We start from the raw sequence: 26,176 nt of genomic DNA on the forward strand, positions 1-26,176 counted from the left end.
TCCCAATTCTTCAACCTCTTAAATTCCCATAATCAATGACCTTTATCTCTAGCCTAGTCATGCACAGAAATAGCCATATGTCAGATAACTCCCTCCCCCAAACAACTGAATTTTACTCAGGTGCTAGAATTCTTAATTATAACTATGGATGTAGGAATGCAATGTTCAAAGTCCTCAATTTAATTTTTCAAAATATTATAAACCCTCCTGGCTAAAAGACAGGAAATGAAGGTTTAAAGGAGGAGAATGTATGTTTCAAAATATCAGTCTTTATTTTTAGAATCAATCAGAATTCAGTGGTATCACTCCTCTAACCGGTCTCACTTGTCCCTTAAAACTTATTTATAATAGGCCAACTGGGGCTGAATTACAGAACCATAACAGAACTAGCAATTCTGGTGCCCAGGAAAAGCACCACAAAACATTCTATAGAGTGCGGAGCAGGAAAGTCACCCTTAAATGAACCTTTAAAGATAAATTTAGTTAGAGGCAGGGATTCTCAGGGAGATAGCCTAGTCTTCAGGATTCCAAGTTCCATGGGGAGAGAGACTATGGAAACTGTATTGCTATGAGGAGACAAGAGTCCTCAAGACTAGTCCATAAGACTAGCTTCTATACAGGCTGCTGCTAAGAGGAGGGAGAAGGGTGAGACTGGGTCAGGGATGGGATGTAGCTAGAAGGAAAAGCAAGACCACCATTTCATTCAGTTATTCTTGCAAATTAGGTTCTAAGCTTATTTGTTTTCACCTGCCAAAGAAGTACAAGTACTGTGATCCTCTAAATTTCAATATCTTGGGACAAAGACCTTATGACCCTCTAACTAGTCCCACTTCAATTGAAAGTCAGTAATAGAGAGGGATTTCCAGGGTTTGGCCCAGTCTAGGTTCTGGATCCCTTCAAAACAATAATAATAACCCCAGTGCCTTGGATTTTAAGGAAAGCCAGAAAGTCATAGTGAGGCTAGGCTAATTCCAACATGCAGAAGTACCTACTAATTCAAACCATATTAAGTTTATATAAATCTGCATAGGATTCTGTTATCTAACTACATTTTTGGTCAGAATCAACTTCTCAAACAATCTGACAAAACTCATTTTATCTGTGAAATAAGCTGTACACATGAATGGAATGGAATATTAATGTGCATAAAGACATGACAAGTTTCAGGAATTCAGAGAAACATGAGAAGATTCGGATGAACATTAAATGAAAAGATTCTTAAAGTGAAAATGAACTTTGAAGTCACTGAAAACACAACCTTGGTTCCAGAGATTAGACCATGACACCTGTTTCCCTCTTCTCCAAAGTGGCAAGAGGAGAACCTATGAGAGCAGAATGCTGTATTTATTGTCAGATGTGGTCAATGGATCACGTTTTTGTTTTTTATAAAGGAAGTTTTCCAGAAATGACTGTGATATAAACATACATAACACTGATAAGACTTTTTTTTTTTTAAATTTGAGGTCATTGTTTGGGTGTACAACAATGATTAACCTTCAACTACTACAAAATATATATAAAATTGTTACATATGTAATAGTTTATTCTATTTTCTATCTCAGTTTAATATATTCTATTAATTGAAATGCAAATTTTATTTGATCACCTTTAAAGGATTATCTTAACCATCAATTATGAATTTGATTAAATTAAACAAATAGTTCTATCTAAAGTAACTATGCTAGGTATTGCTGATTCAAAGATGAAAATCAACATAGTCCCTGCCTTCAAAGAGCTTAAAGTTTACAAGGAGTTGTAGGATATGTCCACAGATAAGCTCAACAAAATGTTGAATGTGATAGAGACTCCGGAGTCAGTATAGATGTGCTTGCTTTTTTTGGTGTAGGACAATGAATTGCTTGTGCCTAAAGAGTACAGGCCTTTGCAGAAGGATACCAGTGAGTGTTGGGCCGAGGAGAGAGGGAACACACAAATTTTACAGTTTTGGGCTTCTATATTTTAAGGAGCCACACTCTGGGAAGAAGATAGCATTTTTATCCTCAGCATAGTACATTCTCAAAGATGAGAGCTATATTAAATCCTGTGTGAAAGTGTTGTATAATGGATACAGGGCCTGCTTTGGAGACATTAACACCTGGGTTTTAAGTCGTGTCTCTGACAAATACTAGTTTAACCTTTCAATGACATGGATAACTCTCTAAGACTCTCTAAGATGCAAATGAATTGCTGTTCTCAATGGGAGTTTCCACACTGTGAGTTGTCTAGTGAGGAAATCCCACTGACGTGGCTTCTACCTCCCCTCACCCCCCAAATTCTGTAACATTTATAAGTGGCTTTGAGACTCTGGAGAGAAAGTTTTTTTCTTGAATTTAATAACAATATTAAGGCCAGTTCTACCCTTTGAGTTTAGGAGAGGATACCATATCCCCTCCTAAACTCAAGAGAGATAAAACCCATTGTTTTTTCCTCGTTGGATTCTCCAAGGCAGTTGATTTATGTATTTCCTTCCTTATCTGTTGTCATAGGTATATTTGTGACTGGATATCAAATGAAGATAGTCTATTTCCTGAGAAACTGATACGCCAGGGGAAAAGACGCCCAAATCACAAACCTGCGTATCGTGCCCCCTTCCCTCTTGTTTTCGTTACCTTCCTATCCCTTCCTAAAGAGGGTCATGAGGGCCTCGAAATACATGACAGAGTGACAGGATCACATTTTGGAGTTGAAAGGGATCACAGACGCCACCTTGTCCGAATCACACTTCCTTTCAGGAATTTTTTCTACCTGATATCTGACACCTGGTCATCGCCTTTGCTGAAATACATAGAAGAAAGGGGAATCCCCTCCTCCTGAGTCAGCCTGTGCCACTTTTGTGTGTTTCTTATTGTCAGGAGAGTGTTCCTTAAACCAAGCTTAAATTTGCCTCTCTGTGACTCCTACCATTGCTACTAGCTTTGCCTTCTAGGGCTGAGCAGAACTAGTCTAAACCTCTCCTAGGTTTAAATACTTAAAGGACAGGTGTCTTTGCCCCATCCTGAAAAGGCTTCTGTTCCCCAGGGTAAACATATCAAGTTTGTCCAGCTGATCCTCCTATTGAGTTGATTTAAGCTCAGGCACCACCTTCACTGTTCTGCTCTGGACATTTGCTTAATAGAGTCCTTTCTAAAAGTGGTGCTCAGGATTGGGCACAATATCCTTAGCACAGATGTATGGTCTGCCCATAGTAGAATACAGACTTCCTTATTACTGGATGCTCTGCCTCTCTTTGTGCAGCACAAAATTGCATTAATATTGTTGGTTGCCATATCACACTGTTGTTTTGTATTGGGCATGAAATCTACTCAAAATCCCAGATCCTTATTTTTAAGATAAATTGCTGTCTAGACACTTCTCTCCTACCTTAAACTTGTGAAAGAAACCATTTTAACTCAAGTGTAAAACTTTATATTTATCTCTACCAATTTCACCTTATGAACTGGCCCAATGTTTTAGCCTGTCAAGATTTTTTTGAATCTGGCCTCTGACATCCAATGTATTAGCTAGGTGTTTCCCTGCTTTGTGTCATCTACCAATCTGGTATACTCTCCTGATTAGACAAAAACTGTACTGAGTATTCAATATTCAATATCTCATTTTTGCTCTCTGTGAGAAGGAGAATAGTATCTACCCTGTTTCTGCTGCCTATGGAAAATGCAGAAAATAAGTCCCAACTTAGTAGTACAGTGTAAAAAGAAGTGCTCACTTTTAGACATCCAAGGCCTGGACACTGCATGATGTTTCTCAAAATGATACTGATGAGAACATCTCATGTTAAATTATTTTTATAGTAAGATAAGGACAGAGACTATATTTAGTTAACTTCCTTTGCACAATGTCTAGAATAGTATCATTCAGTATTCATTCACTCTGCATTTATTTACACGCTAAAAGTGCTATTGCTGCTGTTGAACTTCTTGAAATATGACCTTCCTAGGTAGCTTTTGCTTGGTATTCAATGAACATATGTAGAATCAACTAAGTGACTTTTAAATTTCTTCATATCTTCTTTTAACAAATTTTTGTGTTGTTTAAGTACAGTGATTAGAAGGCTTACTTTTGCTTGAAGGGGCTGAAGTGACCCATAGCATATTCTTTTGCTTCACGTCTTTCTTGGCATCTTTGGATGCCTTCCAGTTCATTAGGAATTGTCTTTCTACTTCTTTTATTTCTTTCCCGTCAAGACTTTCTGGAGAAAAAACATATACTTTAAAAACCAGATATTAAATTTAAAAATGCTTTATTTATACTGACTAAAATTTGTATTAATGAAATTTTACTTAACATTTTTGTTTTCTTAAGGAAAAACCAAATATTTTATCATATATTACAAATTAGCATCTTGTTTTACATATACAGTATAATGATTTTAATTAATAAGAAGTTATTAAACATTTTACCTGTAAAAGAAACCTAGGGCAAGTTCCTTAACTTTGCTGGCTCTCACTTTTCTCTTCCATAAGATTCTACAACTCCAAGGAAAATCCCACATAGTGGTAGAAATTAAAACAAAACAATATATACTTACCCCAAATTTCTACCGATATAATTTAACCATTTTTTCCCCATTGGGTAAAGACATTTCACTACAGGATTTAAGATTATATGCATATCAAGGACAACTGTAGGCAGTTCATTTTCCAGTTTTGCAGTAACTGCGTTGTTAAGTATCAAATAATTTAACTGTGTGGCCAAAGAATTCAGTATTTATTGGCCAAAATGCTTGTGATAAACTTCTTCCTACTTAATTTGGCTGGTCCTTGGCAGCGATTAGATGTGTTCTATTCCTGGGACCACACTTGAAGCTTTTCTATTTGATGTCTACAATATATTAGAAGACTGAACAACACCTCTAGTAGTACTTGCACATAAGGTAAAGATATGAAGGGGTTGTGATCTCTTCTGGAATATGCAAGAGGAAATACATAAAAATACATCACAGACACATTACCTACATTCACATATGTCTGAGCATCAATGATGATTGTAAAATTAATAAAAATCTTTTTATATTCTTTATATAATTCCTGTTTTCAGGTCTACTAAGAGTAGCATACATGACCTGGTATATAGCAGTTAATAACTGAATTTATGATTAATGGTCGTTTACCATCATCATAACAAGAACTGGATGCATTTGCCAACACAACGGAGTCCTTTCAATACCCACTTATTTGGTAAGAATAATAGCAAAGGATGTTCTTTGAGAGTTGATGTGAAGCACTTTAAGCACAGTATTATAGAAAGAATGTGATTTTAAAATAGACTGCTCTGGGCAAAAATGGAAGATGGAAAGCTCTCCCTGTCTTTTTGTATATTAAATTGCCCCCTAGATAGCTACAGAGTTTCACTAATAAATGACATTTAGATAAAGCTAAACCTGTTACTAAAAATAAATGAGTTAGTTTCTAGGTTATAACTAACTCCTATTTATTTCTTTGGTGTCTGAGATAGATTTTGTCATATTCCTGCATGTCCCCAAAAGGCAATGCTCACATTTATATAGTGTATATTAGTTCATTCTCTAATTTGTGTTTTTTTTTCTATTTAGATAATTGATCCACTTATGATTTATTGTGTTATATGCTATAAGATGCTGGTACAGTCCTGTATTATGCTTAACCATTACCTAGTTTTCCAAGCAGTTTTGTTAAATAATACTTTACCCACTCTTTTGTGTTATTTGGTATATTAACATGATTTAACTGTAAGCGTTTAGTTCTAAATTTCACTTATGTTTTTTGTTCTGATCTACTTTTCTATTTTCTTACTCAATACTGGAAAAATTTGATAATTACTACTTAATGGTAAATCTGTAAGCATAACTTTTCTCATTATTTCCTTTGATATTCTTGATCTTTTGTTCTTTCATATGAATTTTGACATTATTTTTCTAATTCTATGAAGTATCATGGTGGTATTTTGATTAAATAGGATTTTCCTGTGTTAAACGTATAGATTTACACAGTATTACCTTTTTTTTTTACCATATTATGAATACTGAACTGATTAATTTTCCCTTTATTTCCATAAAATTTGTTTTGTAATTGTACTTATAAAGATCCTGTAACTGTGTTCTTGGTAGGCTAATTCCCAGATGTTTTTCCATTATACTATTACATTAAATGGTATATGTAATTTTTTCCTGATTTGTTAGTGAAATATAGAAATGAGGATGGCTTTTGATTTATAAATGTATATAACCTATAAAACCTTGGGAGAGCTGTAGTGGGAGTAGTATTCTTATTCTATATATAAGGAAACTGAGGCTCAGACAGATTAACTTGCCTATAGTAGTACTGCTAGCAAATATTGGAGTCAGTACTCAATACCAGACATTCCAAATTCCAGTTCATTGGTGTTCTTTCCACTATATTTTGTTGTCCTCTCTAACTACACCACCCCCTTCTCCCCCAGAATACAGAAATCTTTTACTTAACACAGATAATTTCTAGTAAAATGAATTTGTACTGTGAATGCTTTTCTATTGACTTCCATTTCCAATTGGAAATGAGGTAGATGTAAATAAATAAGGTAAACTTGTGCAAAAAACACTAAATCATATTCTTATAAAGTAAAACTTGTGATAAAACATTAATAATTCAAAGAATTAATGATAATGCTTAACATTAATACTGTATCTCCTTTTTTTTTTTTTAAGAAAAGTCACAAAATTTCTGAAAGTGAAGTTAGAGTTTAGAACCAAAAATTCTTGTGGTAATGATTCTCTCTTTTACCTTGATTCCAATTATTGTTAAGACAGCATATATCTGACCAAGGGTCTTACATAACTAAATCCTCAACACTCAGTTTTTCTTAATACTCAGACATGTTTATTGTCACTCTTCCAATCACTTATACTTATTGTCCCTTTTCTGGATCCTAATCTGGTAAGATATATAGTTTCTTAAAGTGTTCTTGGATAAAAGGAAGTAATAATACAAAAACATTATAGATAATATTTATTGAGCACCTTATAAGGAATGAAACGTCTAATCCTTGCCCAATAATTAGCTAATCATTAGTGATTTAGTAGATTCTGATTCTGTGGAGATTTTTTGGGGGTTGGCTAACCTCTTGAAGATTTGTTAAGATATTAAAAAGGGGTTATTTCACCTGGCAAAATGTTGCTACTGATTAGGTGGGGTAGGAGAGTCACAAGTACTGGGCAAAGATCAAGGGCGTCTTCAAAGGAACTGCATTCGTAACACTGAATTTTAAGTTCACAGTAGAAAAATCAGTGACTCAGACTGATAAATACCAATTTTAAGAAAGTGGTTCTCAAACAGCAATTATCACAGAAGAAATAGTATTCCCTTGCTTCATTGGAAACTAGCTAATCAAAGCTTCTTATTCCCTGTACTTTGTTTCCATAAAAAGCAAATTAAAAGAAAATAAGTTTATACTAAAAAATATCTCCAAACTATTATCAGACTTAATCAGAAAACTCTGACACAAAGTTTTTCCCCTCAATTATTTTCCTTCTAATTTTATATCATTTATTTTGTTTATGTAGAAACACTTAGACTTTATGTTAATTACTCCTGTGATTCTCTCCATTCCTAGTTTAGTCAAGAACTCTTCTTTAACCTAGAATGGTCAAACCTGGTCCCTTCTCTGTCCTCTAATTTGTGATATGGCTTTTTATAAGCTTTCATTTGGAAATTATGACATGTGGTGGGGGTGAGATATTGGTCTTCATTTAATTTCCGTCAGATTGTTTTCCACTTGTCTTGGCAGTTTTTACTATACAGTGAGTCCAATAATTGGAATCTTTGAGTTTATCAAATATCATGCTACTATGCTCAGTTGTTTCTGGATTTTGTGTACCTAATCCATTTCTCTGATTATTTTTTTTTCTATTTTTTAACTAGTACTAGATAATTTTGACAATTATTGCAATTTTTGAGATTTGATATTGCTAGGCCCCCTTCCTTGTCACTTTTTTTCATTATTTCAAATATAGAACAAGGGGCATTCTCCAGTAGCTATGAATAGAGAGATTAAAAAAAAAAGACAAGCTATTTATAGCCAAATGAAAAAAAAATACTACAAGTTACTAATAATATGAGAAATGCAAATTAAACGCTCTGAGGTTTTGTCTCACACTCACCATATTGATATAAAGATGACAAACAAGAAAAATGACAGTAGTTGGAAGAGTTATAGAGGGAAAGGCTAAAAAATGCATTGCTGAATGCAGGGATCTAAGACATCTCCAAAAGTCTCATGATGGAAAATGCTATCCACATGCAGACAAAGAACTATGGAGTTTGAATGCAGATCGAAGCATACTATTTGCTCTTTTTTTCTTCTGTTTTGTTTTGTTTCTTCTTTCTTCTGGTTCCTCCTATTGGTTCTAATTCTTCTTTACAACATGACTAATGTGAAAATATGTTTAATAGGAATGTATATGTAGAGCCTATACCAGAGTACACACTGTCTTGGGGAAGGGGAAGGGAAAGGAAGGGGAGAAAATTTAAAACTCAAAAGCTTATGGAAGTGAATGTTAAAAACTAAAAATAGATTAATAAAAATTAAAAAAATAAGACATTGATAAAAAAAAGTGCATTGCTGGTGGAGCTGTGAACTGATCCAACCATTATGAAAAACAATTTGTTATTATGTCTCCAATGTCACTAACATGTGCATATTCTTCAACCTGGTGATATCACTACTAGTCATACTCCAAAGAAATTTTAAAAAAGAGGGAAAGGGCTCATATACACAAAAATATTTTTAGCAGTCTTTTTTGTTATAGCAGAAAATTAGAGAGAGGTGGATACCCATCAATTGAGGAAAAGATGAACAAATTATGGAATATGAAGGCAATATAATATTGTACTATAAGAAATGATGAAAGAGATGAATTTAGAAAAACCTGGGAGGACTTGTATCTCCTGCAGGGAGAAATGAGCAGAACCAGGAGAAAAGTGTGTACAATGATTGTAACATTGTAAAGGAAAACAACTATTAAAGACTTTAGAACTATAAACAATACAATTAGCAATTGTGATTCCAGAAGACTGATGATGAAGTATGCTTTCCACCTCTTTGTAGAGAGGTGAGGGACTAGAGAGGCTAAGAATGAGAAGTACTTAGACTTGTTTTACTTGCCCGTGCTTATTTTGTTATTAGGGAGAGATTTTTTTTTTTGGGAGTGGAGGTGGGAAAGGGAAGGGATTATGGGAGTTAGTGGGGCTTAGTGATAGTGACACCAAATAAAAGAAGAAAAGAAAAGAGGTGTCAATGAAACATTAAAAAAAAAAGACAGAAAACAGCAAAGTTCAGAAGAGTTCAAAGAGGACATTGTTGAAACTAGCATGTAAATTTTAACACGTCTTTTTAAAAAATAGGCTGTGTATAATAAAGTTTTAGAGGAAATTTTATATCTGTTGATGTTTGTCAGGTTCATAATGATAAAGGAAATAAAAAATAAAAATAAATTAAAATACCTTAAGCATCAAATAAGTGCTTTTCTCCACCTACTACAGTTAGAATACAGCATTTGAAGATTTAATGTAGGGAATGAAGGAAGGATCTCTAAAACAAATTCCCCTTCAAATAGGGATAAGTATTATGGTACCATAGATTTAGAGCTGGAAGAGATCTTAAGAGTTCATCTAGCCCAACTATTTTATTTACAGAAGAAGGAACAAAGATCCAGAGAGGTTACATGACTTTCCCAGTGTCACACAAGTATTAAATAGCAGAACCAGGATTCAAAATGAGGTTTTGTGATTATTAGTAATAATAGACCACATGTATACAGCATTTTGCCTATATTATCTTTTTTGATTCTCACCACAACCCTGTGGGTATGGCGTTATCGTTATCATCATCATCATCATCATCATCATCATCATCATCACTCCCATTCATTTTACAACTGAGAAAACTGAGACTGCAAGAGGTGAAAGGACTTGCCCAGGGTCACACAGCTAGGAAACATTTGAGGCAAGATTTGAACCAGGTCTTCCTGACCCCAAGATCAATATTCTTTCTACCACATGAGGCTGTTCTTTCCACTGAAGAATGCTACCTCACCTAATAAGCTAATATCATCTAAGTGTTGAAATAACATGAAGTTCAACTTCTTGTGACTTATCTATAAATATTTCACAAGATGATCTTAAACTGTTGTTCTTGTTGCTCAGTCATTTTCAGTTGTCTCTGACTCTCTATGACCCCATTTGGGCTTTTCTTGGAAGAACTACTGGAGTGGTTTGCATTTTCCTTCTTCAGCTCATTTTCTAGATGAAGAAACTGAGGCAAACAGGGTTAAGTGACTTGCCCAGGGTCACACAGCTAGTGTCTGAAGCTACATTTGAACTCAGGTCTTCCTAACTCCAAGACTGGCACACTATCCACTGTGCCACCTAGCTGCCCCATGATCTTCAGAAAGAACCCAATAAATGATTGGCTAAACAACAGAAGTTGTCAAATGCTTATTACTTACTATTATGACTTTATTTGAGAGCTCTTTTTAAAAGCAAGATGTTCTATTGTAATATCAGCAATTACGATGTTGGTAAATACTTCATACCCTCTTTCTCCTTTTTAATTATTAGGGTCAAAATTTGCTAAGAATAATAAATATGGTGGCACAGTGGATAGAGCACTGGCCCCAGAGTGAGAAGGACTTGAGTTCATATCCAGCCTCTGGGCAAGTCACTTAACCCTGATTGCCTCCTCCCCAAAATACTACTAAATATTTTAAAGTAGATAATGCACAGACATGAATGTCATGTTCATAACCATACAGGAAAGCTGATGAGCTATTAAGCTAACAAACCCCCAAACTTGCTTATTTTTGAAAGAAAATGTTGTGCATGTAATATGTTATTTTACCTAGAGATTTGGATATCAAGATCAGTCTGTCCCTGTATTTTGGCTTGAGGCAGACAGGATTTCCATTCAGATCCATTTTCCATAATTTGGGCAACCTGTTCAGTAATAGCTCCAAATCCTGTAATTATGAAAGGAGAAGGACACAGTATTCTATCACTACCAAAATTACATTAGTTAACAGTGTTCTAGTATATTTTAATTATTTGATTATTTTAATATATTAGGTTATATTATAAACAATTATATTTTAATATATAACATACATAAAATTATATGCATATTTTGTTAGTTATTTCAATAGCATTTTAATATATATATAAATACCTTCAGTTTTTAAAAAGGAATAAAGTAATTTAATATTTAGAAGGTAAAAGTTCTCATTGCCACAAAAGCTCATCTCTGTAACACCCATGTTATAACAACTTATATTTATATATTGTTTTTGAAGGTATTTAAAGCATTTTCCTTACAACAACTCTCTTAAGTAGATAGGAAAAATATTTATTATCTCCATCCTACAGAAGAAGAAACCAAAGCTCTGAAAAGTTAAATGATTTTCCTATGTTCTCATATTTAATGAATATCTGAAATTGGATTAGAAGCTGGCTTTCCTGACTTCAAGTCCAATACTTTATGCCAAACTGCCTCTTCATATTTTCCCAGTGATGCTGCACAACTATCAATCATGGAACACCATTTGTTGTTCAGTTGTTTCAGTTGTGTCCTACTTTTCGTACTTTCTTGGCAAAGATATTCAAATGGGGCTGTTTTCCCTGAGGTGGATGTTCCGTCTAACAATATAGATTGCCTCCTGCCTGGGCCTCCCCATCCTGGGTGACTTTTGTCCATACGCTTACCACAAGCCGTCCACCCAACATGATGGGGGCCCTTCCACACTTTCTCCTGATATCATGAGAATACCTGTAGAGCAGCTGGACTAACCACCAGTTATCCCAGTTATCCTTAGCTCTTGCCATGTGACCAGTCCATCTTTTTTTGACCATACATTGCTCTGATGGCATTCTTTACACTCCAGTTCTTCCTTATAGTTCCACCATGTGGTACCACACGCCCATGTTCACTAAGCGCCTCTCCTACACACTGAGTGATACTCATTCTGATTTTACGGCTCGCTGCCATACACCAACACCCCTAACCCCTCATCCTGTACCCCCTGATCTGGGAAGAATCAAAATGGTTGAAAGGCTTATGTAAAACACATTGTAGGTGGGTTTAAGTAGGCTGCACTATGTCATCAAGGATGATTTGACATATGACTACCTGGAAAAGGAGGTAGGTCAATAATGTAGTGAGAACAAGGGATAACATTTGAATTTTCTGAGTAATCACAAAATATTAAAAGAACCAGAGGAGGGTTTCAGGTGCACTGGGTAGGTTCACCTGTGAACATAGACAAAAACTGCACAGGATGAGAAAGTATGGAGGGATGCCAATGATATTATAAAAGCCACCGAATTAATTATATATACTCATCAACTTGATTCTAGTTGTCTTTCTAATTGCTGCTGGGAAATATTAGGCTTTTCTGCAGGTGGAATTTGTTGACTGTGTACAATAATCCCAATTAAAAGGAGAGATCAGTGAAAATGTCAGTTTAGGGGCAATTAGGTGGCACAGTGGGTAGAGCACCAGCCCTGAAGTCAGGAGGACCTGAGTTCAAATCCGAGCTCAGACCAAATACTTGACACTTACTAGCTGTGTGACCCTGGGCAAGTCACTTAACCCCAACTGCCAAAGGGGGGGAAAAAAAAGAAGAAAAAAGAAAATGTCAGTTTACACAGATGTCCCATTACACAGTACTTCTACACAGAACCAGAAGGTTAGAGAAAAGGTGACATTTGAATTTAATTCTGTGTGGCCCATTGGCCACACTCTAATTTAGGGGTGGGAACAGGCAGCAGGCCCAAGATCTATCTTCTCTTGTTTAAATTGGTCTAGCCCATTTTAGAAGGAAAATACTGAAGGCAGAAATTATAGAGAAGTTGTAGATTAAGTCAATTTATGTGTTCTTGCTATCCACATTTGACTCATAACAAATCACATATACAAAGTACTCTGCAGTTTGCAAAGCACTTTCCTCAGAATAGAGCTATGAGGTTTGTGACTGTAAGTAGTATGAAAATCATTCTAGAGGAGGAAACTGAGTTCAGAGAGATTCAGGTACTAGCCCACAGTTGGCACAGTTCTCCCGAGCTCCCCTTTTTCTAAGATCATGCTCATTGCACACAACAGCTTACCATCTTGCATTAACTCCTACTTCTATCCCCTAACTCAAGTTCATTCCTTGGCCTTCAATGTCAGATAGCTTTTTATCAATCCTAACTCACTTCCTTTCAGCATTATTCTTTCTACTAACCAAGTCTGCTGGCCATGTATTATTACCTTCCATTTTTGCTTATTTTTACCCCCCTTCATGTCAAAATCTTTTTTGCAAGGTGAGTGTTTTAGTAAGGTTCTTCCTCCTTCCCCCCCTCCAAATTCTTCCTGGAAAAATCACTTTATGTGAAGTTTCAACGGAAATCCCCTTTCTCACCTAAAAACATGTATTAAACACAGATATTAAATATTGGAACTTTGGCTGTATTTACATAATTAAACTATTCTGTTAAGATTTTTATCCTCTGTAATGCTGGTCAATAGGATAAAAGAGAAGCTGTAACAAGTGAGGCAAAGGTAGAAATCTTAGTGATAACAGTTAATAGGTTAAACCCTCTTAGGAAAATTTGGCTTGCCTTAGAAAAAAATTTTTTAAATTGAGTAGGGCCTCAGCCCTACTGATTTCACACCTAGGCACTTGAATGTTTGTTCAGTGGACACATCTGTTTGATTCTAAGTAATGGCTATAAAGACTTCATTACCTCATATATTTTACATATAAATTATCCTTAGATTGGAAACCTTTTTGTCCCAAGACAAGAAGAGTGTATCAAACTTTTGGACAATACTGAAGACAATATATTTATGACCAAAAATTAGCTAATAATAGCAAATTAAAATCTATACAGACAACCTGTGATTACTGAAGCAGGCCTTTAGATTTTTGATAACTTTTACTCATTTGATAAATGACTCTGAACATATTCCCTCTGGTGTATATTTATCTAAGACTATACTAACCCTGTGCTGAAATATGATTATACTTTGGACATCCTCTGGTTGTTCATTGCCTTTCTGTCTTAGATAAAATGTTTTCACTTTCGAGCCTTTCAATAAGCTATACTAAAGGGACCAGACACTTTTCTAGGCAGTCGGTTTGATAAATGATCATGTCATGCTATCACTTAGGGGTCTCCTGCAAAGTACTGAAGAGCAAATTATATTTCACAGGCAGGAGTGAGTGCCTTAGTGCCTCTGTGGACATCTGCAGCAAGGGCAATCGAATTCTGCACAATTAAGGATGGCCCTTTATAACCTGTATTTGACCAGTTTGTTCTCATCTTTATTGGAAACGTCTAGCTCCACTGCCCTAACTGTATCAACACACAGCAATTTGTCACTACTGTGACTACCTGTCATAATCTTCCTGAGAAAATCTATAATTTTCCCCTTGTTCCTGACTAAATTGTGAAGAGTATAAATTTATCTTTTGGACAATATTCTTGCCACAATCAATAATGAACAAAGGCCAAATAAATTGAGACCTCAGAAAACATGACAGGCTTAGAGCAGTCTATTCATTTGTGTTTTATAAATCAAATATTTAGTTTGATGGACAAGCATGTTAATTTTTTTATTTCTACCATTTATCCTGAAAATAATACATTACACAATAATATAATGACCCTAAAGCCAATAAAACAAATTTGATAAAACAACTAAAATCCTACTATGGAATAAACTTGCAATTTATTTAAATTGTATTGAGTTATTAAACTTTGTGGGCATAAAAGATTAACATATATTTTTTCATACTATCAATTTCTGTAAACTTTTAATAAGACTGGCTAGATCCATTTGATTAAAATAATTAGGCAAATGTAATTCTGGCCCTAATGTAGAGTTTTTTGGACTTAAATTACATAATCAAATTACCTGGAAAATGTCCAAACTCTCACTTTTTGTTGTATAGATAAAACATTAGGTTTTTTTTTCACTAAGTATTTTATTTTTCCCTAGTTACATGTAAAAACAATTTTTAACATTCGTGTTTAAAACTGAGTTCTGAATTCTCTCCCTTCCTTCCTCCCTACCCCTCTGTCCCCCCCATTGAGAAGACAAACAATTCAATTTATGTTATACATGTGTAGTCATGCAAAACATTTCCATAATAGTCAAAAGCTTTTGATTTATGCACAAATAAAAGTTTAGTAAAATAAACACAGAAACCCAAAGTTAATTTTACTTCAACTAAAATTATACATTGCCATTAACCTGCACAGTTACACTGGGTAGATCATTTAACTTTGCTGGATTCATCTGTCAAAATGAAGTGCTCACTGAACTAGGAAAATCCCAAGGTCTCTTCCACCTCTAACATCCTAGGTTCTGGGTCATACTGGAGGCAATATTTCCAACGACAACCTACTGCTAAAGTCAAAACCATTACTTTCTCCACTTCTTATTATTAATTCTAAAAGAATAGTTAAGTCAGAATGGGAACATAACCAAGTATGAGCCATTAACAAAGGCTTTTCTTAGTATAAAAACCTTTCTGCATTAAGGCATAACAAATATACTGTTTTCAAATCAGCATTTTGTGGGGCAGAACTAATTCTCAGAAAGATCTGAGTTCCAATTCTGCCTCTGGTAATGGCGACATAACCCTGAGCAAGTCACTGACCTCTGGTTACTTCAGTTTCCTTATCTGTAAAATGGAGGTAATAATATCACCTACCTCTCTGGGTTGTTGTGATGATAAAATGCGATAATATACGCAAAGTGTGTTGAAAACCTTAAAGCCTTATGTGTTATCTATTTATTTCTATATTTAGTCAGGCTCATCTGTACAATGCCACGGCAGACTCTGAAAGAAAATACTTAGTTTGAATTGCAGTGTCCCATTGACATGGCTCTGCATGGACAGGCTTCCAGGATTATTGGTTTTATTACTTGCTGGACCATTGTAATCCTTGAATTAGAATCTTATATAGCTTTGCAGGACTAATTATGCCAAAGTCAAGCAGATATAAGTGCATTTATTGATTTCTTTCCATACAAATCCATTTACCATCATGTAGACAAGATCAGAATATATTTACAACTATAAATGGAAGACCAACTGCATTATATTTTGGGGGGATCCAGACCTGTGATTTAATTGACAATGGGCAATTAATTGGCAATTTCTCAAAGGCTCCTTTTACCAACGTGGATCAGAACGTTCTCTGAAATTTATAATCATCAAGTTGTTTGCGGGGCACTGAGAGGGTGACTTTCAGGAAGCCAGGATGGGTCAGAGTCCAAACTTGAATCCAGGTCTTCCAGACTTGGAGGGCCCTATATCCACTACATCACACTGCCTCTCCTACCAACCCATGGACTCATCTTACTTCTTACATATATTTCTTTCTTTTTTTCCTGTAATGTGTTACAACCAAAAACCAAAAAACCTCAATAGGTTCTCTTGTGTTACTTCCAACATTCATATACATTACATCTTTTGTAGGTACTTGACTCTACCATAACACAGATTTTCTGAATTGAAAATCTGCTAACTTTTGGAATACAAGATAACGAGGAACACAAATTTTCCCACATAAGCTTTGCCCACGATGGTTAGGTTCCCAGGCCAATCTCCAAAGACTACTGAGTCCATGGCGGACATAAAAGAAGCAGCAGCTAGTGACGTGCAATCAAGGTGGCTTCAGAGCCAGGATGACCTAACTCCAAGTCCTTGCCTCTTACACATCCTGGCTGGATGACCCTGGTCCAGTCACAACCTTTCAGTGCCCTCAGCAAGTTTCTTAAGATGTTAAGTCGCAGAGAAGGTGTTGACCTGAACTGGCAGTAGGAGTTTCTTCCTATACCAGAGAAATCACAGGTCCTGTCCCTCTTCCTATCTCCTATGAACATGGAGAATGGAAAAAAAAAAAAAAAGATTTAAACACAGAAGTTTTGCAAACGCCTGGCTTCAGGCATGCAGATATTGCCCAAGGAGATTAAAAACCCATTTGCAATCTACTCTGGTTTGCTGATTTTCAGCAGACATCTTTAGCTGTCAGTCTCTAAATCCTCTGGTTTGCTTTTCTCCAAACCCTAAGTCGGTGACTGAGCTAGCTAACCAACCTTTCGGGAGACTCTGCATTGTTACACATGTAAGAGAGCAGACATCTGCAGCCACAGCCTCCGTGGGGACAGAGCATCCCTCTGCTTAACCACTTGGCTAGTTCTCATAGCCTGAGCATGGGTCTGTTGTCTTAGGCATTCTCAACAACCTTTCTGAACGTGTTTCTTTGTCTATAAAATCAGGATCACATGACATTTTGGAGGTTACCTAGGAGAGAATCAAATGATAGCTGCTTATGTTACATAAAATTTTAAGATTTATTAATAACATAAATTTATGCAGTGCTTCAAGATTTGCAAGTGATTTATACATATTTGATTCTTACAATATGTGAGGCAATTATGGGTATTTTTATCCCTATTTTACAGATGAGGAAACTGAGGCTTGGACAGGTGAAGTGCCTTGGCAAGGCCACACACAAGTGAGGTTTGGAGCTTGGGTTTCTTGACATCAAATCTAGGGTTCTTTCTCTATTGCCCCTGAGATAATGTGCGCAAAAGCTCTTTGTAACTTACAGTAAAGTGTTCTCATAGATGCTACATAATGGGAACAGAATGTGACAGGCAGTCATTTCTGAGTGAGGGACAGCCTAGAAAGCCAGTGGGGAGACATTAAGTAAAATACTCATTTTTATCACCTCCCAACAAAAATGCACCTAAAATCACAAAAAATAATTCCATAGCAACATTAATCAGAAAATTGATAGACTATAACTTCATCTATGCATTAATTAGAATTACGTTTTTAAATATAACAGATCTGGAAGAAAAAATTAAAAAAACTATCCCATAAAGGCTTGACTGAGGCAGTTAAATACCATGCATAATTCTTAAAACTCTTTTTTAGTTTTGGCAATAGGATTACTATTACCTCTCTTCAAATTCTTTGATCAAACTTTCCAAACAGCTCCTGTTACAACTACCATGAAATAAAACAGCCCACCAACATGGTAATAACGAAGGATGAAAACGACTACTTTTTTCCTTAAAAAAAGGATTCCAGGGGGAAGAGATTTGGAGAGAGATGCAAATAGTTGTGGTTTATAGTATAGCTTAAGAGTGATCTGACAGGTTTTAAAGTAGAAAACTTTATAGTCAATTAAAAGTAAAAAATTCTCTACCAAAATTTCCCTTAATACCTTCACATGAAGAAGTTGGTTGTCAACTGCTATAAGCTGAGTTAGGTTCTCCAGTGTTTCTAAGTCTTTTATTTCATCAATATTGTTATTGCTGATATTTAATATAGAGAGGGAATTCTGTAAGAAAATTAATTAGGACAAATATATGTTAGGAAACTACCCATTTGAATATCATATATGGTAACTTTTTAATACCTAGTTCTCGATCAAAAATTCGAAATCATTCATATAATCTCTTTATTTTATTATTTCAATACTTCAACAATCTGTAATTTTGTTGCTGTAAGTTATCATTCCACTGACAGTTTGCTACCCTCCTATGACTTAGTTAGCTTACAATATAATTCATAACCTTGTTGCCACACTCTCTCTGAACTTGGCTACTTCTTGGACAACCAAGACACAGACTGTCTATTACTAGGTCTGTCCTCTATCCCGCTAGGGTGTATGGGGTGTTCAGGAAGACTATGACCTCTGGTGTGAGGGCTTGCTGAACCTTTTTCAGGGCTGCTTGTCCACTTCTGGTGTCCACTTGATTCACCCAACTCTCACCCGTGGCTCCAAGAAGCTGTAGGATGCATAGAAGCCACTCCCCAGTATACTGTTTCAGGCTGAAGGCAACTAACAGGCCTCAAAACCCATTGGTAAGTTAGGGGAATGTCTACCCACAGCACGTGAAGACTTCCCTGGGGGGAGGAGAACAATTTGTTCCAATGGTGGCCACGAAGATGGCTGAAGCAAGGAACTGTGGAGCACTCAGACATCAAAGCCATCAAAGATGTCAAGGTCATCCACTGCATCCTGGGCCATTGCCAATCATTTGATTTTTGTCCTGATGCTGGATTTTGATGACTCGGGAAGAGTGAGGGAATGAGGCTGATGACTTTGTGAAAGTCTGCCTTGCTTAAATCCAACTTACAAGCAAGCCAAGACATCACCTCATGATGTCATTGATTCTCTTAGAAAATGAAGGACAACAACAACTTTCACCCTGTTGGAAGCCCTTTTGGTTTGGGAGGAACTCTGCTGACAGCCTTCAAGAACCCAGGGTCAGCCCTAAGCCACAACAGGGCATATACTTCTTGCTGTGTATAATCAGAGAAGCTTAGAGTTGGAAAGAGGGGTGGGATGATGTGCTCAAGGTTATACAACTCTGGTCTCCTGACTCCCAGGCCAAAGTTCATTCTACTATACCATCATTGTATATGAGGAGACTTCAGGAATTAGGATAGTGGACCTTGATATCTTTGACTACAATACCTCCAATAAATCCCAATCTGTTCCCCAGTGCTATCTAAAGTCTTTCTCCTTTGTGACAGAATCTGGACCACATTAAGGGGCCAACAGATATCCAATACTTTTGAAATCTCTACAAGGCTCAAATCAAATCTGTTGCCTTATCTTTCGTTCTGAAAACAGGACAATCTCTTCCAATTAGGTCTCCCTGATGCCTAGTCTCTGTCATCCAATATACTGGCTATCTCTCTCAACCTTTTGCTACCTGCAAACTTAAGTTTCATAATGATATGGTTTCCAAAAGTTCATTAAGGTCACAAAAATCCCTTATTACCAGTAGCTTTATAGGTTTTGCCTATGGAATTTTTCCTCTGAATATGTTGTAAATAAATAACAGTAATAATATTAAGCACCAAGGTAATCTTTGCTTAAATGATAAGTTAGCAATATAAAAATAAATAAATGCTCTTTTTAGGAAATATATATGTATATACAGACACAAGCTCATTACATATCTATTTATATATATACATATACATATATATACACACACACATACACATACAGTTAAGAGCTGCATCTGTTTGTATGTATATATACAGATATACATATGTATTCAAATCACCAAATGTTTATTGTCTACTCTGTACAAAACTAGTTACTGGGTGGCATACAAAGATGAGTAAGAAACCATCCTTGACTTCAAGGAGCTTATTATACACACACATACACATTACCATACATGTTTTCACTAATGTGTCACAGGTAGTCAATAAATATCATGATCATGTCACTCCTAAATAGTTTTCCAATGTACTGGGGCCTGAAATTCCAACATTATTCATTGTTTTGGGTTAAGGTATTAAAGGTCTGGAAGATCACTGTTAAAAATGCAAATGTTATTTAAAATAGGTGGTATTTAAAGATACAAGTCTATTCTATATCTACATGTGTGTTCTCAATTGTTTTTCAGTTGTATCTGACCATTTCCTTCTCAGCTCATTTTGCGGATGAGAAAACAGGTAAACAGGGTTAAGTGACTTGTCCCGGTTTACACAGCTAGTAAATGCCTGCAGCCGGATTTGAACTCAGGTCCTCCAGATTCCAGAGCTGGCACTTTACCCACTGAGCCGCCTAGCTTCCCTCTATATCTACCCAGATACGCATTTTTTTTAGGTAGCTAGGTGGTACAGTGGATATAGTGCCAGACTCGGAGTCAGGAAGACCTGCGTTCAAATATAGTCTCAGACACTAGCTATGGGACCCTGGGCAAATAATTTAAACTTCTGTTTGCCTCAGTTTCCTTGTCTGTAAAATGAAGATAATAATAGCACCTACCTCCCAGGGTTGCCGTGAGGATCAAACGAGATGATATTTGTAAAGTACTTTGCAAACTTTAAAGTGCTATGTAAATATTAACTCTCTGTATATTAATTTCTAATGTACACAATGTCAATCTATTATCTTCCACTAATCTCCTTTATAATATGTCAGTCACCAAACTGCTTTATCAGAAAACTAAGAGATGGCCTTACTGCCAAAGACTGAAGAGTTCTCGGATCAAAAAGAAGCTTTTCTCCAAGGGGAAGCCTCTGGCTTTCAATGTGTAGCTCTCTGAGCTTTTCTAGTCCTTCTAAACACTCTACTACAGCAATGTAGTTGCCACCCAGATACCTGCAGAAGAAAATAAAAACACACATTTTGGAAATATAATTCCATGGAAACTAGTGTTGAAAACTGTTGATGAAGACTCCAAATAAACTACCCACAGCATTCATTTGGTCTTCTAGTTCTAATATTCTATCATTCTACAAATATCTTAGGGTCAACACTCATAGTCACAGGGCTGACAGGGACTTCATGATATCACTGAGTATTTTCTGCCTCGGAAAAACTTTGTCCATTTTTAAACTTTCTCCATTTATCTGGAATGAATATCTTAAAAAAATCATCATCTCTTTTAGGTAACTTGGCTCAGGGTCTAATAACTTTTCCAGACTATAAGTAGTTTTTCAAAACCTTAATCCATTATCACTCTTGCGGTAACTTTAGTTTCTTTCTTCTAGTGAAGAGTTCAGTGTGGATTAAAAATAGCTAATTGGGTTAGTGTTTGCCTCTTTTCTAGAAAATTCAAATGCTAAATCCAATTAGATTCTATTTTTATTCATTCAGTATGTACCTAACAAGGCAAAAGTATCTATTCTGGTTGCAGATCATTACTCAGAGTAATTCTTCCAGATCATCTAATTAACAGCTACAGGAATAGCATGGCAACTTCCAAATTTTTTTGAACCAAAAATTTATCTAACCAGACTATTTTTCCAAAGGAAACTTAAGAACCTTGTTACAGGTTAATATGATCTGAACAACTGGCCCAAAATATTAAGATGAAATGTTCATTTACAGCTACTAAAATTTGGCTTTTGTCTTTTGCTTTTAAGAAATTCAGCAAGCTTAACATTGCGGATAACTCCAGACTGAGTGCCAGAAGTATGGGATCTTCTCCTGGCTCTGCCTTATCATCAACGCTCTGACTCAGTGCCTCATATTAAGAAATGTTTAAAAAAAAAAAGTCTAAGATGGTAGATGAAAACACCATTCTTTGACCAGCTCAAATGAGGGAGAGGTTCAAGTGTCAGTCTCACCCCACCCTGCCTTCCATCCTTGTTTGTAGATTATGTGGAAAGTCCTCTGTGTGGTCTATTAGTTGACTACTAGTTCACCCCGATTATGTGAGACAAATTTCCCTAACCTTCCTTTCCCTTCCTCAGCCCTCCCCAGCCCCAGCCTCAATGTATTCCTCTTCCCTTAATTGCCATTTTCCCCTTAAGATCATCAAGCCATATCAGAACTACTTCTAAACCTAGTCTAATTACACTCTATGACCCCTGATGGTAATAGAGTTCAGATAATACATATGTATCATTTCTCCACATTTGAACATAAGCACTTTATCCCTGTTCAGTTCATTATGATTGTTTCTTTGTTTACTTTTATGTTTCTCTCAACTCCTGTGTTTTAACCATAAAGTTTCTATGCAGCCTTGATCTTTTTTCATTAGGAATGCTTAGAAGTTCTCTACTTCATTAAAAATCCATTTCCCCCCTATAGGATTATACTCAGTTTTTCTGGGTAAGTTAGTTCTTGGCTTATAAACCCGTATCTTTTGAGTTAGCTAGGTGCTTCAGTGGATAGAGTACTTGGCCTAGAGTCAGGAAGACCCGAGTTTAAATGCGGCCTCTGATACTTACTAGCTATCTTACTGTTGGCAAGTAATTTTGTCTGCCTCAGTTTCTTCAACTGTAAAATACAGATAATTGCATCTACCTAGCAGGATTGCTGTGAGGATGAAATGAGATGATATTTGTAAAGCACTTAATACAGTGCTGGCACATAGTAGGAATTATAAAAACTGCTTATTCCCTTCCCTTTCCCCTTTTGAACAGTGTATTCTAAGTTCTCAGCTCTTTCATAGTGGCAGTTGCTTAATTATATAATTCTAAATCATGTGGCTCCTGGGTACTTGAATCCTTTCTTTTTGGATACTTGAAATATTTTTTCTTTCACTTGGAAACTCTTAAATTTTGGCTATAACATTCCTGGGAATTTTCTTTCAGGAGGTGACTGGCAGACTCTTTCTATTTCCACTTTGCCCTCTGGTTCTAAGAGATCGGGACAGAATCCTTCCTCCCCTCCCCACTTCCCAATTTCTTGATATAAATGTTGAGGCACTCTTTCTAGTCATGGCTTTCAGATGGTTTAGTGATTCTTTAGATTTTTCTTTGTTTTCCAGGTCAGTTGTTTTTGCTATACCTTTATTATAATACTTTTTCTTTTGTTTTTTCAGTCTTGATTTTGCTTTAATATTTATTGTCCCATGGAGGCACTGGCTTCTCTTTGGTCTGTTCTAATTTTCACAAAGTTCGCTGCTTGGGCAAGGTTTCAAATCTCATGTGCTAAGCTATTAATTCCCTTTCATATTCTTTCTTACACAGTTCTTTTTCTCCAGCACTTACTTTCTTTATAAAAACATTAAAAAAATTTTAAACACTTGCTTTCCCTCTTCCAGGAATTCTAGTTAAATCTGTGCCCAAGCTATGGTTTTTTTTGGAGGGGGGTGGGGGTTGGAGGCATTACTTGCAGACGTTTTGGAGTTGTAATCATAGGTGGAGTCATAATCATAGTCACAATCATAATCATAGGTCCTCCCCTCAAACAACAACTTAATGTTTATAGATAACTTAAAAGCCATGTGATTCTTTGTACCTTCTGGTCCCCTTTAGCCACTTTGATGTGTCACTGCAGAAGCAGAAAAACCCCACACAGGACCTTCCACATACTCTACAATCTCGGAACTGTCTGTAAGAAGCTCTTCCTGATACCTCTTAATTCTAGTGCTTTCACCTCTTATTGGGGGGATTATTTCCAATTTATTCTGAATATGCTGTGTTTATACAAAAGCGCCAGGATGTCATTTCCCGCGTTAAACTGTGAGTTCCTTGACAGCAGGGATTTCCTTTTGCCATTCTTTGTATCACCAGCGATTAGCATAGTGCCTGACACATAATGCTGTTTAGTCATTTTCAGTCATGTCCAATTCTTAAATGACCCCTTTGAGGATTTTTTTGGTTAAAGATACTGTAGTGGTTTGCCATTTCCTTTTCCAGCTCATTTTACAGATGAGGAAACTAAGGCAAACAGGGTTAACTGACTTGCTTGGGGTCACACAGCTAGTAAGTGTCTGAGGCTAGATGTGAATTCAGATCTTTTTGACTCCAGAGCCAGTGCATGCTAAAACCTGCCAGAAGTGGTATTCCAATGATACAGACTTCCAGTACCCAGGGTTGCCCCCATGCCACAATGAGGCATTAGAAGAGGATTTGTACATTTCTTTGATGCAAAATCATGCTTGTTTAATTTCTCACCATGTAAGTAAGCTAGCTCTAAAGCAATGAGGCAGGTTCATAAAGGCAGTAGGATGGACATACAGGACAGTGTCACAGACTTCGGAGTTTGAAAGACCAGGCAGGGTTCAGCAACTACCTCAGCATTTACTGACTATACCTCCCTCAGCAAATCACATTACCCTGCTGGGCTTTAGCTTTTCTTTGTCTATATAAAATGGGAATAATAGCATTACACCTCATAACGTTGACGGAGATAACAGAGATAAAGTGCTTTGAAAACTATAGACAGGAATAGGAATATTGAGCAGGCCTGTTATTTCATTAGTATAGCAAATTCCTGGGTGAAAAAACTATTTCAGTGCAGGTTTATTACCAGTAACTGAGGGAGTTTGCTTTTTTGCCTTTTAGGGACAAAACGAGACAACACCGAGATATTTTTCTCCGCTAAAATGGAGAGGAATAAAACTTACAGTTTTAGGAAGATGCTTAGAGAACTGAGAGGTTAAGTTAATTGGCTAGGGTCACAAAGTTAGGTGAGATGCAGAATTTGAATCTAAGCCTCCAAGGCTGGCTCCCTATGCCTTACACCAAGCTGCCTCTAAAGTGCAGGCTTTAGGAGTGGCTAGGTGGCACAGTAGATAGAGCACTGGCCCTAGAGTCAGGAGGACCTGAGTTCAAATCCGGCCTCAGATACATAACACTTACTAGCTGTGTGACCCAGGGCAAGTCATTTAACCCCAATTGCCTTACCAAAAAAGAAAATAATTCGCAACAATAAATAAATTATTAAAGTGTAGGCTTTAGAATCCTATAAATAATGTGAGCTACTTGGGAGACACAAAGGAAAATCACTCTTATTACATGCCATTTACTTTTGAAACTAAACAACTGGAATCATGGCAATGGACAGTAAATATAAGATGAAAATTACTTCTACATATTTACTTGGCTTTCCCAGTGGCAAATATTACTCATTACAACTATATTTAGGTCTTCAGGAAGTTCTATCTCAACTGTTTCAAGTCATTATACATGTAAAAATTGAAATTTTCCAGTAACAGAAAAAAATCAACACTTACAATTTCTCAAGTTTTCTCAATGATTTGAGGTTTTCTATACATGATATGCAGTTGTTCTGTAGATACAGGTGTGTTAGATTTGTTGCAAAACTCAAATTATCAATTTGGCTAATGTTGTTATCATACAAATATAAAACACTGAGATTTTTGCATAGAGAGAGGTCATCCTAAAAGAGAAAAAATATATTTTACTGATTTTTCAACATTAACTTTATTACAAAGTTCTTTACTTAATTTTTTAAAAAGTACTTTATTTACTCATTTTAGATATTTTAAGTACTTTAAGGTACTTTTATAAAGAGTTATTAATCATTTTAAAGATATCTATCTTATCTTTCATCAAGTAGCACATTCAAAAGTTAGTTTCACAAACAGACTATAACATTCTGAAACACTCTCATTAAGCTTAGATATGTTAAGCCAGATTTTCCCAGTGCCAACACTACCCCTTACATGCAAGCTCTGGTTATTCTGGAGTCTACATGAACTATTTCAGCTCACCTTTCTCTTGAGAGCTCCATAGGGGAGGGAATGGAAGTTTTGGAGGGGAGGGAAGGTTAATGAGGAGAATGGAAGTTGAAATTTGGGAGAAGAGGGCATTTGGGGATGAGACATATCTGTGTGAGGCACCATGAGGGCACTGGATATCTGGGTAGGTAGGAAGAGGAAAGGGTAGTGAAGGGCAAATGGGTCAAAGCCAAAGACTAACTTCCCATTTTAA

General features: G+C 36.1%; 1 protein-coding gene across 1 annotated transcript in view; it reads right to left on the reverse strand.

Moving 5' to 3' along the window:
- Positions 1-26,176, reverse strand: part of LOC114054225 (protein phosphatase 1 regulatory subunit 42-like) — a 47,041-nt gene that overhangs the window by 16,345 nt on the left and 4,520 nt on the right. The window contains exons 3-7 of the mRNA XM_027877398.1: positions 25,456-25,622; positions 21,005-21,143; positions 18,234-18,350; positions 10,849-10,966; positions 4,055-4,186 (exon numbers count right to left, since the gene is read on the reverse strand). Of these exons, the coding sequence (XP_027733199.1) occupies positions 4,055-4,186; positions 10,849-10,966; positions 18,234-18,350; positions 21,005-21,143; positions 25,456-25,622 (673 nt within the window). The remainder of the gene's footprint in view (positions 1-4,054; positions 4,187-10,848; positions 10,967-18,233; positions 18,351-21,004; positions 21,144-25,455; positions 25,623-26,176) is intronic.

The sequence above is a fragment of the Vombatus ursinus genome, unplaced genomic scaffold (genome assembly GCF_900497805.2).
Source record: "Vombatus ursinus unplaced genomic scaffold, bare-nosed wombat genome assembly UNPS02014812.1, whole genome shotgun sequence".
Lineage (NCBI taxonomy): Eukaryota > Metazoa > Chordata > Mammalia > Diprotodontia > Vombatidae > Vombatus > Vombatus ursinus.